At 53.8% G+C, this 17953-nt stretch overlaps 1 protein-coding gene across 4 annotated transcripts; it reads right to left on the reverse strand.

The window, feature by feature from the left end:
* Positions 1 to 813: 813 nt before the first annotated feature.
* HOMER3 (homer scaffold protein 3) lies at positions 814 to 17658 on the reverse strand. Of its 4 annotated transcripts, none has more exons than XM_058858979.1 (10): positions 17366 to 17658; positions 13058 to 13214; positions 11847 to 11978; positions 11382 to 11489; positions 10075 to 10196; positions 8481 to 8493; positions 8215 to 8358; positions 5338 to 5448; positions 4228 to 4308; positions 814 to 2250 (listed from the first exon to the last, which is right to left on the reverse strand). In XM_058858979.1, exons 1-10 carry the CDS (start codon positions 17461 to 17463, stop codon positions 2062 to 2064), a joined length of 1155 nt encoding a protein of 384 aa, XP_058714962.1. In that variant the 5' UTR covers positions 17464 to 17658; the 3' UTR covers positions 814 to 2061. The 4 variants fall into 4 exon arrangements, with proteins under 4 accessions (XP_058714962.1, XP_058714964.1, XP_058714961.1 ...); XM_058858981.1 differs by lacking the exon at positions 8481 to 8493 and adding an exon at positions 15503 to 15620 and having other exon boundaries at positions 8215 to 8371; positions 17366 to 17384; XM_058858978.1 differs by lacking the exon at positions 8481 to 8493 and having other exon boundaries at positions 8215 to 8371; positions 17366 to 17647.
* Positions 17659 to 17953: the final 295 nt, after the last annotated feature.

A 17953-nucleotide genomic window follows, 5' to 3' on the forward strand; every position in this document is an offset into this window, starting at 1 on the left:
CCCGTCACACAGAGCAGGACATCCCCGGGGGCTGCTTCTCAAAATAAAAAAGGAAAAAAAATATTAAAATTAAAAAAAAAAAAGCCCCAAAAAAAAAACCCCAAGAGCACCTGGGATTTGCTCCATTTAATTCCAATTATCCACAGCCCTCGGAGGCCAGGAGTGATGCCAGCCCAGGCTGTGCCCTGAGGGATGTCCCACTTCCCAAATTCACCTGCCCCGAAGTTTTCACCCTCTCTGTTCCACTCTCCCAGGCTTTTCCTGCAGTTTTGCCTCTGGAGGAGCAGTGGGAAGGACTCGGGGTCACCTTGGGATGCTCCTGGCAGTGCCCAGGATCGGGGGAAAAGCAGGAATTTCTCCTCCTTCCCTCCCTCCCTCCCCAGGTGGCTGATCTGTAAAAGTGATTTCCTAAAAAATAAAACTACAGAGAAAAAGAAATGAACCCAGACTGAGGCTGCTGGGCCCTTTCCCCACAGGAAATGTAAAAACCTGGGGGCAGTGGGGAGCTGGAAGGGCACAGCTGGAACATCTGGGCTGTGCCACGGCCGTGGAGAGCCAGAGAGCGCTGGCTGCGACTGCAGGGGCTCCCCTGCTGGGGGTTCAGGTGCTCCATGGAGAAGATTTGGGTGCTCCCTGGAGAGGATTTGGGTGCTCCCTGGAGAGTATTTTTGGATTCAGGTGCTCCCTGCAGAGGATTTAGGGGTTCAGGTGCTCCCTGGAGAGGATTTGGGGGTTCAGGTTCTCCCTGGAGAGGATTTGGGTGTTCAGGTGCTCCCTGGAGAGAATTTGGGGGCTGCAGGTGCTCTCTAGAGGGGATTTGGGTGCTCCCTGGAGAGTATTTTTGGATTCAGGTGCTCCCTGGAGTGGATTTGGGGGTTCAGGTGCTCCCTGGAGAGGATTTGGGTGCTCTCTGGAGAGAATTTGGGGGTTCAGGTGCTCCCTGGAGAGGATTTGGGGGTTCAGGTGCTCTCTAGAGAGGATTTGGGGGTTCAGGTGCTCCCTGGAGAGGATTTGGGGGTTCAGGTGCTCCCTGGAGAGGATTTTTGTATTCAGGTGCTCCCTGGAGAGGATTTGGGTGCTCCCTGCAGAGGATTTGGGGGTTCAGGTGCTCCCTGCAGAGGATTTGGGGGTTCAGGTGCTCCCTGGAGAGGATTTTTGGATTCAGGTGCTCCCTGGAGAGGATTTTTGGATTCAGATGCTCCCTGCAGAGGATTTGGGGGTTCAGGTGCTCCCTGCAGAGAATTTGGGGGTTCAGGTGTTCCCTGGAGAGGATTTGGGGGTTCAGGTGCTCCATGGAGAAGATTTGGGTGCTCCCTGGAGAGGATTTGGGGGTTCAGGTGCTCCATGGAGAAGATTTGGGTGCTCCCTGGAGAGGATTTTTGGATTCAGGTGCTCCCTGGAGAGGATTTGGGGGTTCAGGTTCTCCCTGGAGAGGATTTGGGGACTTCAGGTGCTCCCTGCAGAGGATTTGGGGGTTCTGGTGCTCTCTAGAGAGGATTTAGGAACTTCAGGGGCTCCCTGGAGAGAATTTGGGTGCTCCCTGGAGAGTATTTTTGGATTCAGGTGCTCCCTGGAGAGGATTTGGGGGTTCAGGTGCTCTCTGGAGAGGATTTGGGGGTCCAGGTGCTCCCTGGAGAGGATTTGGGTGCTCCCTGGAGAGGATTTGGGTGCTCTCTAGAGAGGATTTGGGGGTTCAGGTGCTCTCTGGAGAGGATTTGGGTGCTCCCTGGAGAGGATTTGGGGGTCCAGGTGCTCCCTGGCGAGGATTTGGGGGTTCAGGTGCTCTCTGGAGAGGATTTTTGGATTCAGGTGCTCCCTGCAGAGGATTTGTGTGCTCCCTGGAGAGAGTTCAGGAGCTCCAGTCCTCTGTGCCCTGCTCTGGGGGCTGGCTGGGCAGCGAGTGGCTGCTCTGGTGTCCACTCTGTGCAGGCAGCTGCTGGTGGGGTGGCAAATCCTGCCCGGCCGGGCGCTGAGGCCGCTCCGTGCCCACAGGAGCTCTCGGTGCCCGGGCCCAGCTGGGGCTGCCCCTGCTCCAGGGGGCTCCTCCACCTCTGGAGCTGCTCAGTTGCTCTCCACCAGCTTGGCCAGCCCCTGCCTGAGCTCGCTGAGCTCGAAGATCTTCACATCCATGATCTCAGCCACCTTGGTGACCTCGCTGTGGATCTTCTCCCTCTCGGCCAGGCTCTCTGCCAGGGTCTGCTCAGCCAGGTGAAGGCGCTGCTCCAGCTCCGCGTTCCGGGCCTCCAGCTCCTGCAGGGACAGGCAGAGTGCTCAGAGCCCCTCGTGTCCCCAGCCAGCCAGCCCAGGGCCACCCAGTGTCCCCAGAGCTCCTTCCCTCAGGGATGTCCCCTGTCCTGAGGCACCGTCTGGGAGCTCTGGCCCCAAACCTGTGGTGTGAGGGTGTGGAACTGCAGCTCTGCCCTCATGGATCCTCCCCAGCCTGGGGGGATTGGCTCTGGATCCTTCCCAGCCCGGTGGGATTGGTTCTGGAGCTGCTCTGGATGTCCCCAGGTTGGTGGGATTGGCCCTGGATGTCCCCAGCCAGGTGGGATTGGTTCTGGAGCTGCTCTGGATGTCCCCAGGTTGGTGGGATTGGCTCTGGATCCTTCCCAGCCCAGTGGGATTGGCTCTGGATCCTTCCCAGCCCAGTGGGATTGGTTCTGGATCCTTCCCAGCCCAGTGGGATTGGCTCTGGATCCTTCCCAGCCCAGTGGGATTGGCTCTGGATCCTTCCCAGCCCAGTGGGATTGGTTCTGGAGCTGCTCTGGATGTCCCCAGGTTGGTGGGATTGGCCCTGGATGTCCCCAGCCAGGTGGGATTGGCTCTGGATGTCCCCAGGTTGGTGGGATTGGCCCTGGATGTCCCCAGCCCGGTGGGATTGGCTCTGGATGTCCCCAGGTTGGTGGGATTGGCCCTGGATGTCCCCAGGTTGGTGGGATTGACTCTGGATGTCCCCAGCCAGGTGGGATTGGCTCTGGATGCCTGGATGTCCCCAGGTTGGTGGGATTGGCTCTGGAGCTACTCTGGATGTCCCCAGCCAGGTGGGATTGGCCCTGGATGTCCCCAGCCCTGTGGGATTGACTCTGGATGTCCCCAGCCCGGTGGGATTGGCTCTGGAGCTGCTCTGGATGTCCCCAGGTTGGTGGGATTGGCCCTGGATGTCCCCAGGTTGGTGGGATTGGCCCTGGATGTCCCCAGGTTGATGGGATTGGCTCTGGATCCTTCCCAGCCAGGTGGGATTGGCCCTGGATGTCCCCAGGTTGGTGGGATTGGCCCTGGATGTCCCCAGGTTGGTGGGATTGGCCCTGGATGTCCCCAGCCCGGTGGGATTGGCCCTGGATGTCCCCAGGTTGGTGGGATTGGCTCTGGATGTCCCCAGGTTGGTGGGATTGGCTCTGGATGTCCCCAGCCCTGTGGGATTGGCTCTGGATGTCCCCAGCCCGGTGGGATTGGCTCTGGATGTCCCCAGGTTGGTGGGATTGGCTCTGGATCCTTCCCAGCCAGGTGGGATTGGCCCTGGATGTCCCCAGGTTGGTGGGATTGGCTCTGGATGTCCCCAGCCCGGTGGGATTGGCCCTGGATGTCCCCAGGTTGGTGGGATTGGCCCTGGATGTCCCCAGGTTGGTGGGATTGGCTCTGGATGTCCCCAGCCCTGTGGGATTGGCTCTGGATGTCCCCAGCCCGGTGGGATTGGCCCTGGATGTCCCCAGGTTGGTGGGATTGGCCCTGGATGTCCCCAGCCCGGTGGGATTGGCCCTGGATGTCCCCAGGTTGGTGGGATTGACTCTGGATGTTCCCAGCCCGGTGGGATTGGCCCTGGATGTCCCCAGGCTCTGGAGCTGCTCCTGCCATGGGAAGCCCTGAGGCTCTCCAGAGCTCTGGGATAAACGTGGCTTCATCTCCCCCGAGAGCTGCTCCAGCTGTGTCCCTGCCACCCCCAAGGGGAATTCCAGAACTCTGAGGGTGGAGAGGAGCAGGACACCCCCAAATTCTGCCACAATCCCACACCAGGGGCTGCTGCAAGTGCTCAAGGAAATAAAAGTGAGGCCGGGACAGCTGCTGGCCCCGTGTCACACCCCGAGGGACACAGGGAGGGTGGCAGAGGGCAGGGGACAGCGAGGAGCTGCTCCTGGCCTCCAGAGGGGCTCTCCAGCATCCCCTCCACGGCTCCGGGGAGAAGTGGGGATGGATCTGGGAGCTGGGGGGTCCCAAAAGTGCCACCTTTACCTGCAGCTTCTGCAGCGTCTCCTCGCGCTCCCCCTCGGCCTCCCAGCGGCCGCACTTCTGGCTCTTCAGCATCTGGATCTCCTGGGGCACACAGGGATTGAGATTTTACCTCCTCTGGTTCTCAGATCCTGAGCTGCTGTGGATAACCTTGAGATTTTCCCTTTTCCATTTCTCAAATCATGTCCTACTGTGGATACCTTGAGATTTTCCCTTTCCCATTTCTCAAATCCTGCACTGCTGTTGATACCTTGAGATTTTCCCTTCTCTGGTTCTCAGATCCTGAGCTACTGTTGGTACCTTGAGATTTTCCCTTTTCCATTTCTCAGATCATGTCCTGCTGTGGATACCTTGAGATTTTCCCTTTTGAACTTTTCAAATCCTGTCCTGCTGTTGGATCCTTGAGGTTTTCCCTTTTCTGTTTCCCAAATCCTGCTCTGCATCAGCTCCCAGCTCTAAACTCCATCTGGAATTGTGTCCAGAGTTCTGGAATTGTGTCTGGATTTGTGTCTGGAGTTGTGTCTGGAATTGTGTCTGGAGTTGTGTCTCGGTGTTTTGGGCAGACAAAACGACCCCTCTGTGACCCAAGGCCACCTCACCTCACCCAAAGTGGATTTTTGGGGAGCAAGCTGGGGCTTCATCCACTTGGAGGTGATTAATCCATCGATAATTAATTTGGTGATTGGTTAACCTGGGGGTTAATCAGGATTAAAGGCTGATTTTATAAATCAGCTGAGAATTTTCTGGAACACTCCATGGGCGGTTTTGGCTGCAGCCCCTTGGGGAGGTTTCCTCTGCCCTTAAACGCAGCCTTTCATTAAACACATCCACTTTTATTTCTGAATTTTGTCTGGCCCCTGTTTCCAGGTAAATCCCATTCCAGAATGTGGTTTAACGTAGCTTAGATTTTAGTTAAATCAAAAAACCAAACTAAACTCACCACACAGACCCTCCCCTCTGCTCTGCCCCAGCTCCAGGCCTGGGAGGGGAAGGTTCAGAGGGATCTGCAAAGCTCCTGAGCCTTGAGCTCCCAACTCTTCCATGTCCTCAGCTTTTCCCCCTGGATTGGGAATGTGATGGGAACAGCTCTGCTGGATTTCCTGGCAGCCTCACCTCATCCTTAGCCTTGAGCAGCAGCTCCAGCTCCTCCAGGGTCTGGCTCAGCTCCTCCTTGTTGTTGTCGCTGGAGGAATCCTGCGTCCCCTGCGACTCCAGCTCTGCCACCTGCAAGGGGAGATTCCCTGATGTTGGAGTCTGAAATACAGACTGTGTGCCCTTGTTTTTAATGTTTAGTTCTGGGATTCAAGAGAACACTGAATTTCATATAATATGAAATTCATGAGCATGTTTTCATAGTGATACATGAAAACAAATGCTAAAGTTAGATAGAAAAAGCTAAAAGTGTAGGTGTGTAGATTAGAAAGTTTCTTAAATCACTGGGTGAAAAAGTAGTTTAGAGAACAGGAGACAAGATGGAGGATTTAGGGTGTTGTCTCTTGTCCTTCTTCTTTCTTCTTCATGTTCTTCTCCTGGAGGTTTTTGGGTAGTAGTTAGTAATTGGATAGAAAATGCCGCAGTGCATCACAGAGGTGATGGGTCTTTGGGTCATTAAGAAAAATAATATACGTGTCTATTGTTAATTGGATAAAAATAAGTATAAAGATAAAAGAACTGCGTAGTTCGGGGCCATTTTGTGTATCAAACATGAAGTGAGCCACAAGGCCTTGTTTGTACCATCAGAAGAAAGAAATGTTCCAAATTGCAAAGATTAACCTTGTAACCAGCCTGGAGAGACCTGTTAACTTTTGTGAGGATCCTTCAATAAACACGAGAAACAAGATTCTAACGAGCTCGAGAGTTTACTTCGAATAATGAGAACTGAGATAAGTGGAACTCCCCACGAGGGAGGATCCTGGGAGAATTCAGCCCATAGCAGGCTGGGGAATTAGAGAAACTGTATCTACGGAGAATTCAGCCCATAGCAGGCTGGGGAATTAGAGAAACTGTATCTACGGAGAATTCAGCCCATAGCAGGCTGGGAGAATTAGAGAAGAACTGTATTCACAGAGAATTCAGCCCAGAGAAGGCTGGGAAACTAGAGAAGAGTTGGATCCACAGAGAACTGAGCCCAGGAGAGGCAGAGAGAGAGAAGTAACACCTGAGAGCTGCAGGAATCAGGAATTCCCTGGCTCCTCATCCCCCACTGCCTTGGATTCCCTGCAAACCCACCTGGATTCACAGCACTTGGGGCTGGGAGGGAAATAAATATTCCTTCTGCTCTGCCCAGATCACGCCCAGAAACATTTTGTGGCTAAAAAAATTCAGTTTGCACCCTCTGTCTGTGCTTTCTGCAGGGGTTCTGTGCTGGACTGGCCTCCAGCCTGAAAATCCAGCTCCATTTACAGCTCTGGGCAGAGATTCCCAAAATCCAGCTGAGCTGGAAGGGTTTGCCCAAGCCCTGAAAAATTCAGCTCTGCGCCTTGGATTATTCATGAGGGGATTCATTTTTAAAAGGCTGCAGCAGATTTTGCTTTTTGGGTTGTTCTGAGCTCTGCAGGCTCCTCCAGAGATGAGGAGCTGATCCTGCTGCTCCGGGAACGGGACAGATCCCGGCTCTGGAGCTGTCAGGATCACGGTGCCGGCCAAAATCCAACAAAATTCTCAGATTTAGGGACAATAATTCCAATGTTTTGCTGAGTTACTGTTTTTAATGTGATCCTGACACGGCTCTGGTGCTGTCCTCCACCTGAGGCTCCCCAAATCCTCTCTCCCAGATCCCAGCTGGCAGGGAATCCTGAGGGATGGATGTTTGGAATCCTGAGGGATGGATGTTGGAATTCTGAGGGATGGATGTTGAAATCCTGAGGGATGGATGTTGGGAATCCTGAGGGATGGATGTTGGAATTCTGAGGGATGGATGTTGAAATCCTGAGGGATGGATGTTGAAATCCTGAGGGATGGATGTTGGAATTCTGAGGGATGGATGTTGGAATCCTGAGGGATGGATGTTGGAATTCTGAGGGATGGATGTTGGAATTCTGAGGGATGGATGTTGGAATTCTGAGGGATGGATGTTGGAATCCTGAGGGATGGATGCTGAAATCCTGAGGGATGGATGTTGGGAATAAGGCCCAGGGAATCCTGAGGGATGGATGTTGGAATTCTGAGGGATGGATGTTGGGAATCCTGAGGGATGGACATTGGAAATCAGGCCCCAGGAACTCTGAGGGATGGGTGTTGGGAATCCTGAGGGATGGATGTTGGGAATTCTGAGGGATGGATATTGGGAATCAGGCCCCAGGAATTCTGAGGGATGGATGTTGGAATTCTGAGGGATGGATGTTGGAATCCTGAGGGATGGATGTTGGAATCCTGAGGGATGGATGTTGGGAATTCTGAGGGATGGATGTTGGGAATTCTGAGGGATGGATATTGGGAATCAGGCCCCAGGAATTCTGAGGGATGGATGTTTGGAATCAGGCCTCAGGAATCCTGAGGGATGGACTCTTACTGCACACCCGGCCATCGAGTGCAAACATCTGTTAATTGAGCTGTTAATTGAGCTGTTAATTGCTCTAAATCCCTGCTGGCTCTTAAATGAGCCACCTCCAAGCCGGAACAGCCTCACACCTCCTGCTCCAGAGTTCCCAGGCCCTTCCCAGCTCTCCTAAAACGCCTTTCTGGGATCAAATCTTCCCGAAACCCTGTGCTCTCCTGGATCCCGTTATTCCAAGGGAACAGGGGCTCCTTTCCTGCTTCTGCAGCAAACAACCTCGCTGGGAAAGCCAGGAATTCCTTCCAGAAAAATCCCAAGGGAAGCTGAAACTCGGTGACTTTGCGCTCCTCTTTCCTCCCTGTCCCCGTGGGGACTCTGAGGAGCTCCCCAGCCCCACCACCCCATTTCCTCAGCACCATTCCCAGGATTTTCAGGATTCCATGGGAAAAGGGGATGAAGGGCGAGCAAGGGTTGGGGTTTGGTGCCGGGCTGACCCGCTGGCGCAGCGATTCCGTCTCCTCCTGGTACGCCAGCAGCTGCTTCTTCCACTGGTCCACGTTGGCGTTGGCCTCGTGCAGAGCGGCCACCAGCTTGTTGTTGTTGTCCTGGAGGCTGAAGAACTCGGCCTCCCACTGCACCTCGCTCACGGAGCTGAGACAGAACAGGAGAGACTCAGAACACCCCATTCCCAGTGATTATTATTGGGTTTATATCATATATTATATATACAGAGGCTGAAGAACTCGGCCTCCCACTGCACCTCACTCACAGAGCTGAGACAGAACAGGAGAGATTCAGAGCACCCCATTCCCAGTGATTATTACTGGTTTTATATCATATATTATATATACAGAGGATGAAGAGCTCGGCCTCCCACTGCACCTCGCTCACGGAGCTGAGACAGAACAGGATTCAGATCAATTCAGACAGGAGAGATTCAGATCAACCCCATTCCCAGTGATTATTATTGGTTTTATATCATATATTATATATATAGAGGCTGAAGAACTCAGCCTCCCACTGCACCTCGCTCACAGAGCTGAGACAGAACGGGATTCAGATCAATTCAGACAGGAGAGATTCAGATCAACCCCATTCCCAGTGATTATTACTGGTTTTATATCATATATTATATATACAGAGGATGAAGAGCTCGGCCTCCCACTGCACCTCGCTCACGGAGCTGAGACAGAACAGGATTCAGATCAATTCAGACAGGAGAGATTCAGATCAACCCCATTCCCAGTGATTATTACTGGTTTTATATCATATATAATATATACAGAGGATGAAGAACTCGGCCTCCCACTGCACCTCGCTCACGGAGCTGAGACAGAACAGGAGAGACTCAGAACACCCCATTCCCAGTGATTATTACTGGTTTTATATCATATATAATATATACAGAGGTGCCATTCCCAGTGATTATTACTGGTTTTATATCATATATTATATATACAGAGGATGAAGAGCTCGGCCTCCCACTGCACCTCGCTCACGGAGCTGAGACAGAATGGGAGAGATTCAGAACACTCCATTCCCAGTGATTATTATTGGTTTTATATTATTTCATATATTATATATACAGAGGATGAAGAGCTCGGCCTCCCAGTGCACCTCGCTCATGGAGCTGGGGGACAGAGCAGGAGAGATTCAGAGCAACCCCATTCCCAGTGATTATTATTGGTTTTATATCATATATAATATATACAGAGGTGCCATTCCCAGTGATTATTACTGGTTTTATATCATATATAATATATACAGAGGTGCCATTCCCAGTGATTATTATTGGTTTTATATTATTTCATATATTATATATATAGAGGATGAAGAACTCGGCCTCCCACTGCACCACATTAGAGCAGAGCTTGCCTTGACTGAAGGCTGGGCTCAGGAGAAGGCAGCAAAGGACGCTTTGCCTCTGATTTAAAAATACCCCAAGCGTTCAGCTGGGAGCTCGAGAGGAGCCACAGGGCAGAATCCAGCCCCGAAGGCTTTTGAAGAGACAAAGAGAGGAAGCAGCAGGGACTTTGCTGGAATCACCAGGGGAATTTAACACAAACACAACCCCGGGCCAGCTGGAAAAGTGTGAACATCCCCTGCTATCACAAACCACTGATCCGGAGATAACTGGCACGGAGCATCCTCCTTCCCACGCTGCCTGAGCAGCAGAATTTCCAAGCTGGAATAACTTCCCGCTGGGAAAAAAGGGGGAAATGGATCCCCTGGAGGGTCTGAGCAGCGGGTGTGGGGCTTTCCTCGGGAGAATTAAAAGAGCAGAAGGGGTCAGGATGATTTGGGATGACAAATCCTGCCAGAGGAGAGGGTTTGGGAGTCAGGAGCAGCCTCACCCCTCCGAGAGCATCTTCTTCAGCCTCTCCTTCTCCGTGCTGATCTCCACGTCCGCGCTCTGGCTCCGGAACAGTTTATCCTCTCCCGGCCCATTGGAGCTGATGATGGGGCTGGGAAGAACCTGGGGGTGAAGGAGGGGTGGTCACCTCCAGTGGGGACCGGGCTTGTGGCCACAAAGCCAGGCTGGACCTGTGGGGTCAGCCCAGGGGGGATCCCAGCTCGGGGAGAGCGGGTTTGGCAGGGGGACAGAGGGGAGAGAGGGGACACAGGGGACACAGGGGACACAGGGGACACAGGGGACACAGGGGACAGAGACCCTCAGCCACAGGAGTGGCTCTGGGAGCTTTCTTCTGGGCAGAGAGGTCGGTGCAGTGCCAGCAGTGCCACTCCTCCCTGTCCCTGTCCCTGTCACTGTCACCATAGTGCAGGGGACAGAGCTGGGGCACCTGAGCAGGTCCTGGGGCACCTGAGCAGCTCTTGGGGCACCTGAACAGGTCCTGGGGCACCTGAGCAGCTCCTGGGGCACCTGAGCAGCTCTTGGGGCACCTGAGCAGCTCCTGGGGCACCTGAGCAGCTCTTGGGGTACCTGAGCAGCTCCTGATGTGCTGAATTCCTGTGGCACTTGAGCTTTTGGGGCACCTGAGCAGCTCCTCGAGCACCTGAGCAGCTCCTGGGGCACCTGAGCAGCTCTTGGGGTACCTGAGCAGCTCCTGGGGCGCCTGAGCAGCTTTTGGGGTACCTGAGCAGCTCCTGGGGCACCTGAGCAGCTCTTGGGGCGCCTGAGCAGCTCTTGGGGCACCTGAGCAGCTCTTGGGGTACCTGAGCAGCTCCTGGGGTACCTGAGCAGCTCCTGATGTGCTGAATTCCTGTGGCACTTGAGCTTTTGGGGCACCTGAGCAGCTCCTCGAGCACCTGAGCAGCTCCTGGGGCACCTGAGCAGCTCTTGGGGTACCTGAGCAGCTCCTGGGGCACCTGAGCAGCTTTTGGGGTACCTGAGCAGCTCCTGGGGCACCTGAGCAGCTCTTGGGGCGCCTGAACAGCTCTTGGGGCACCTGAGCAGCTCTTGGGGCACCTGAGCAGGTCCTGGGGCACCTGAGCAGCTCCTGGGGCACCTGAGCAGCTCTTGGGGTGCCTGAGCAGCTCTTGGGGCACCTGAGCAGCTCCTGGGGCACCTGAGCAGCTCCTGGGGCACCTGAGCAGCTCCTGGCCATAAAGCTCTGGGAGAGAACGGGGTGAGAACAAGAGGAGAGCACCACAAGGTCCATTTTTTCCCCCTTTTCCTCCCCCCTGGGTTCCCCAGCGTTACCTGGTGGGATGTGATGCTCAGGGCAGGATTGGTCAGCTCTGTTTTATCCTGGGATTTCTCCCTGGCCAAACGAGCTGCTTCCTTCACCTCCTGGAATTTCTCTGCAAACTGGAGGGGAAGGGCAAAGTCACTGCGGGGCTGAACTGGAACGGGCAGAGAGCAGAGCTGATGCCTGCAGCTCCACTCAAAACTCTTTCATTTTTTAAAAAAATTAATTTTAATTCTTCTTAAACAACAAAGCAGAGGGAACAACCCCTAAATCTGGGGGACAGAGCCAGGGCCTGCAGCCTCAGCTGGAGTGGTGATGCTCAGAGCGCTCTGTGACACAATTTTAAAGCTGTTTTGGGTCTTTTTGCGGCGTTAATTGGGTTCCAGGGGTTAATTGGGTTCCCTGAGGGGTTTGTGGTGAGCCTGAGCTGCCCCAGGTGTGCTCAGGTGTGCTCAGGTGTGCTCAGGTGTGCTCACCTGTGACAGGTGCTGCTCCGAGGCGAAGCCCAGCCCGTAGACGGTGTTGGCTCTGCTGTCGGCCCACTGCCCGAATTTCTGGGATGTTTTGGTGAAGGTCATGTTGGGGGTGATGGTGCTGTTGATGATGGCCTGTGGGGAGAGGAGGGGGGTCAGGGGTCAGGGGATCAATCAGGGGATCAATCAGGGGATCAGGGGATCAATCAGGGGATCAATCAGGGGATCAGGGGATCAATCAGGGAGTCAGGGGATCAATCAGAGAGTCAGGGGATCAATCAGGGGATCAGGGGATCAATCAGGGGATCAGGGGATCAATCAGGGGATCAATCAGGGAGTCAGGGGATCAATCAGAGAGTCAGGGGATCAATCAGGGGATCAATCAGGGGATCAGGGGATCAATCAGGGAGTCAGGGGATCCATCAGGGGATCAATCAGGGGGTCAGGGGATCAATCAGGGGATCAATCAGGGGGTCAGGGGATCAATCAGGGAGTCAGGGGATCAATCAGGGGATCAGGGGATCAATCAGGGGGTCTGGGAATCAGTCAGGGATTCAGGGAATCAGGGATTCAGGGGGTCAGGGAATCAATCAGGGGGTCAGGGGATCACTCAGGGGTCAGGGGATCAATCAGGGGGTCAGGGAATCAATCAGGGGGTCTGGGAATCAGTCAGAGATTCAGGGAATCAGGGATTCAGGGGGTCAGGGAATCAATCAGGGGGTCAGGGGATCAATCAGGGGATCAGGGGATCAATCAGGGATTCAGGGATTCAGGGATTCAGGGATTCAGGGAATCAATCAGGAATTCAGGAGGTCAGGGATTCAGTCAGGGATTCAGGGAATCAGGGATTCAGGGAATCACTCGGAGTCAGGGGATCAATCAGGGAGTCAGGGAATCACTCAGCGGAACCGGGAATCACTCAGAGGGTTAGGGAATCACTCAGGGGATCATCAGGGATTCAGGGGATCAATCAGGGGATCAGGGGATAAAATCATTTTTTGTGGGGATAAAATAATTTCTTTGGGGGGACAAAATAATTTTTTTGGGAGATAAAATAATTTTTTTGTGGGACAAAATCATTTTTTGGGGGGGACAAAATCATTTTTTGTGGAGATAAAATCATTTTTTTGTGGGACAAAATCATTTTTTGTGGAGACAAAATCATTTTTTTGATGTGAACGCCCATCCTGGTGCCAGCTGGGCGCGTTGCCCACCTTGGTTCCCCCCACGCTGATGATCCTGTAGACGCTGCGCGTGGCATCGTAGAAGTAGGAGACGGTCAGGGCGTGTTTGCTGGCCGGGATCCAGTTGCGTTTGGTGGCGGGGTCGATCTGGAAAACGTGAGCCCTGGTGCTGAAGATCGGCTGCTCCCTGCGGGGTGGGGACAGGAAAAGAGGGATGTGAGGGCAGGGAAAAGGGAAATGCGGAGATTTCCTTCTTCCCGTTATCCTGGACGCGTCTCCTGCCTGTCCCAAATCCCAGCCAGACCTTCCTGAGGGGAGAAATTCCCTCTCCCAGAGCTCTGCACATCCCTAAATCCTCTAAATCCCAATTTTGGAGAAGCTGGGGTCATCCTTTGGCTGAGCAGAGGGAAAGTTGTGTCCCCTGTTTGTCGCCACCATCCCCGTGAGGTGACGGCGGCTCTCACTCCCCGCTCATCCTGGAAAATCCCCCTGGCACAAAAACCGGGAATTTCAGCCCAGTTTCACCCAGTTTGCACCTTCCCCTGGGGATCGGGGTCTGCTGTGCACCTGGGACACGACGAGGTGGCCAAGGAGGGGCACAGAAACGGGCACAGAAATGGGCACAGAAATGGGCACAGAAACGGGCACAGAAATGGGCACAGAAATGGGCACAGAAATGGGCACAGAAATGGGCACAGAAACAGACACAGAAATGGGCACAGAAATGGGCACAGAAACAGACACAGAAATGGGCACAGAAACAGACACAGAAATGGGCACAGAAATGGGCACAGAAATGGGCACAGAAACGGGCACAGAAATGGGCACAGAAATGGGCACAGAAACAGACACAGAAATGGGCACAGAAATGGGCACAGAAATGGACACAGAAACAGACACAGAAATGGGCACAGAAATGGGCACAGAGATGGGCACAGAAATGGGCACAGAAACAGACACAGAAATGGGCACAGAGATGGGCACAGAAATGGGCACAGAAACAGACACAGAAATGGGCACAGAGATGGGCACAGAAATGGGCACAGAAACAGACACAGAAATGGGCACAGAGATGGGCACAGAAATGGGCACAGAAACAGACACAGAAATGGGCACAGAGATGGGCACAGAAATGGGCACAGAAATGGGCACAGAAATGGGCACAGAAACAGACACAGAAATGGGCACAGAAATGGGCACAGAGATGGGCACAGAAACAGACACAGAAATGGGCACAGAAACGGGCACAGAAACAGACACAGAAATGGGCACAGAAATGGGCACAGAAATGGGCACAGAAACGGGCACAGAAAGCTCATTTTTGGGGTAGGGCTGATGGGTTCCTCACAGCACGGCCGTGGGGCAGGGATGGAGGGATGGATTTATGGATGGAGATGGATTTATGGATGGATTCATGGGTAGATTCATGGATTTATGGATGGATGGATGGATGGATGGATGGATGGATGGATGGATTCATGGATGGATTCATGGATTCATGGATGGATTCATGGATGGATGATGGATGGATTCATGGATTCATGGATGGATTCATGGATGGATTCATGGATTCATGGATGGATTCATGGATGGATTCATGGATTCATGGATGGATCCATGGATGGATTCATGGATGGATTCATGGATTCATGGATTCATGGATGGATTAATGGATTCATGGATTCATGGATGGATTAATGGATTCATGGATTCATGGATGGATTCATGGATGGATTCATGGATTCATGGATTCATGGACGGACAGACAGACAGACAGACGCAGGAACTGAGCACACAAAGCTCCTTCCCCTCTGCACAGCTCTTCCTGCCCTGACTCATCCTGGAAGCACATCCTGCTCATCCCAGGATTCCAGCAAACCCCCCCTGCTCCCGAATCCAGGGAATCTCTGCAGCTCCCGAGGGCGCAGCTGCTGCAGCCCCGCGTGCAGCGGGGGTTTGGAGCCAGGAATATCCGAGCAGAGCGGAGAAGCTCGGGGATCAGGATGGAACCGGAGCGCTGCAGGAATGTTTTCCATGACACAACAGCCCAGCTGCACCGGGGCTCGGGGGATTCCTCAAACCCCGGCCGCACTCGGCACCCAAATCCAGGGAAATTTTAGGGAATTTTGGCAGCTGCAAGGCCCAGGCACCGTCCTGCTTTGTGGAGCTCCCCCAAATCCAGACTCCTGGCGCTTCCTCGCCATTCCAAGCGCTCCCAGCTGCCGTGAACAGCCTGTCCCCGTCAATCCCAAGGCACCTGGCGCTTTCCAGCCCCAAACCTTCCCAGGGAATATTGGATTTCCCTCCCAGCCTGTTCCCGGGCTCTCCACATCCTCCCTGCCAGGTTTTTTTGGAATGAGACCCGAATTCCTCCTTTTTCACGTGGATCTTTGACACACACTGGGGGAAAACCGGACGTTTCTGCCCCCAAAACCCCAAATCCTGGTTTTGGGAAGAAGGAAGGCAGGACTTTACCGAGCTGTTGACATTTGTTAGTAAAGGGCAGGAGGCCACAGGCCCGGGCAGTTATTGGGGTGTCCCCTCCTCCAGCAGCTCCTCCTCAGGGCTCCCTCAGCTCCTCTGAGGCTCCTTCCTGCTGGAATTCACAGGGATTCATTCCCTGCCGATGGAAAAGTCCGGCTGTTACTCCCCACACGCCCAGGCGCCTTTACTGCCCCCGATATTCCCGGGGCTCCTGGTTTGGGGTGATTTCTGCTGGGGTTTGTTCCCTCCCTGTGTGGGTGAGCCGTGCTGCTGGAGCTGATCCCGCTGGCAGCGGGTGCTGCCTCTTGGGACACGGCCACGGAGGAGCCGGGGAGGCTCCAGAGCTTCCAGCCCACGTGGTGTGGAAAACCCTCCTGGGAGAGCATTCCCTGGGCACAAGGAATCATTCCCAGCTGCTGCTGGTCTCCTGTCTGTGCATGGAGTGCTGTCCCTGTGTCCCTGTCCGTGCAGGATCGCTGTCCCTGTGTCCCTGTCCATGCAGGAGTCCTGTCCTTCTGTCCCTGTCCATCCTGGATCCCATCCCTGTGTCCCTGTCCGTGCAGGACTCCTGTCCCTGTGTCCTCGTCCATCCATGGGTCCTGTCCTTGTGTCCCTGTCCTTCCATGGTGTGTCCAGATCCCATCCCTGTGTCCTTGTCCATCCATGGGTCCTGTCCCTGTGTCCCTGTCCGTGCAGGACTCCTGTCCCTGTGTCCTTGTCCATCCATGGGTCCTGTCCCTGTGTCCCTGTCCGTGCAGGACTCCTGTCCTTCTGTCCCTGTCCATCCTGGATCCCATCCCTGTGTCCCTGTCCATGCAGGACTCCTGTCCCTGTGTCCCTGTCCATCCATGGGTCCTGTCCCTGTGTCCCTGTCCATGCAGGATCCCATCCCTGTGTCCCTGTCCATGCAGGATCCCATCCCTGTGTCCCTGTCCATCCATGGGATATCCTGGACCCCATCCCTGTGTCCCTGTCCATCCATGGGTCCTGTCCCTGTGTCCCTGTCCGTGCAGGAGTGCTCTCCCTGTGTCCCTGTCCATCCATGGGGCTGTACCCAGATCCCATCCCTGTGTCCCTGTCCATCCATGGGATATCCAGGAATGGCTTCAAACTGACAGAGAGTAGGTTCATGTTAGAGATTAGATAAATTAGATACATGAGATATATTAGATAGATATATATGTTAGCTATATTAGCTATATTAATTATATTAATTAATATAATATCCCAAACCTCCAGGAATCCCAAACCACCAGGGATCCCAAACCTCCAGAGATCCCAAACTTCCAGGGATCCCAAACCTCCAGGGATCCCAAACTTCCAGGGATCCCAAACCTCCAGGGATCCCAAACCTTCAGAGATCCCAAACCTTCAGGGATCCCAAACCTTCAGAGATCCCAAACCTTTAGGAATCCCAAACCTCCAGGCATCCCAAACCTCCAGGGATCCCAAACTTCCAGAGATCCCAAACCTCCAGGGATCCCAAACCTCCAGGGATCCAGGAGCAGCCACAGCTGCTCTGGGAATTCCATCCCCTCCCAGGGAAGAACTTTCCCACCGTCTCTGCTGGGATCCTTTGGGCAGTTTGTCCTGGACAGAGGGGCAGGAGCTGCTCCAGGAGCTACTCAGGAGCGCCCAGGCCAAGCTGCTGCCCAAAACACATTAAAAATAAAAACGTTTCTAAAAACAGCTCCGGGATTCCAGCTCTGAATTTCAGGATCCCTGGAATGCTGACGCTTCTTTTCCTGCCCAGCCCCGGCAACAACGAGTAAATAAATGTAAATAAATAAGTAAATTAGAAAGAAAAAAAAAGAGAAATAAACGATAATAAATAAGTAAATAAATGAAACTCACATTCCCCCCAGGGCTGGCCTTGGCAGGGCATTAAGGAGAGGCAAAGGACAAAGATCTGGCCGGGTGCTGATGGCAGCTGGAAGGGATCCAGCTCCCATCCCTGGCAGGGGGAAGGGCAAAACTCAACATCCCACGGCTCCAAATGGATTTTCCCGGCTGGAGAGCCACGGGATGGAGGGAGGGCCGGGAGATGAAGGGGTTAAATGGTGATTTTTAGCATGGGCTGAGCTGGAAAGTTCAGCTTTTTATCTGAAGGGTAAAGAAATGAGGAACTGGGAGCTGCTGCAGATCCTTTCAGGGGATCCAGGGAATGTTTGGGGTCATGGGGATCCAGGGAAAGGTCTCAGGGAATGTTTGGGGGGATCCAGGGAATGTTTGGGGGGATCCAGGGAATGTCTGGGGAGGATCCAGGGAATGTTTGGGGTCATGGGGATCCAGGGAAAGGTCTCAGGGAATGTTTGGGGGGATCCAGGGAATGTTTGGGGGGATCCAGGGAATGTTTGGGGAGATCCAGGGAATGTTTGGGGTCATGGGGATCCAGGAATGGTCTCAGGGAATGTTTGGGGGGATCCAGGGAATGTTTGGGGT

Source organism: Poecile atricapillus, chromosome 28 (assembly GCF_030490865.1).
Source record: "Poecile atricapillus isolate bPoeAtr1 chromosome 28, bPoeAtr1.hap1, whole genome shotgun sequence".
Taxonomy (NCBI): domain Eukaryota; kingdom Metazoa; phylum Chordata; class Aves; order Passeriformes; family Paridae; genus Poecile; species Poecile atricapillus.

Bases quoted from the DNA above. Each gene is read 5' to 3' on its own strand.
- HOMER3 (XM_058858979.1), bottom strand. From the start codon at position 17,463: ATGGGAGCTGGATCCCTTCCAGCTGCCATCAGCACCCGGCCAGATCTT. The intron at 4,309-5,337 runs GTGAGGCTGCCA...TGTGTGCCCCAG, and splicing joins TGCTCAAGGCTAAGGATGAG to GAGATCCAGATGCTGAAGAG. The intron at 2,251-4,227 runs GTAAAGGTGGCA...CTGTCCCTGCAG, and splicing joins AGACGCTGCAGAAGCTGCAG to GAGCTGGAGGCCCGGAACGC.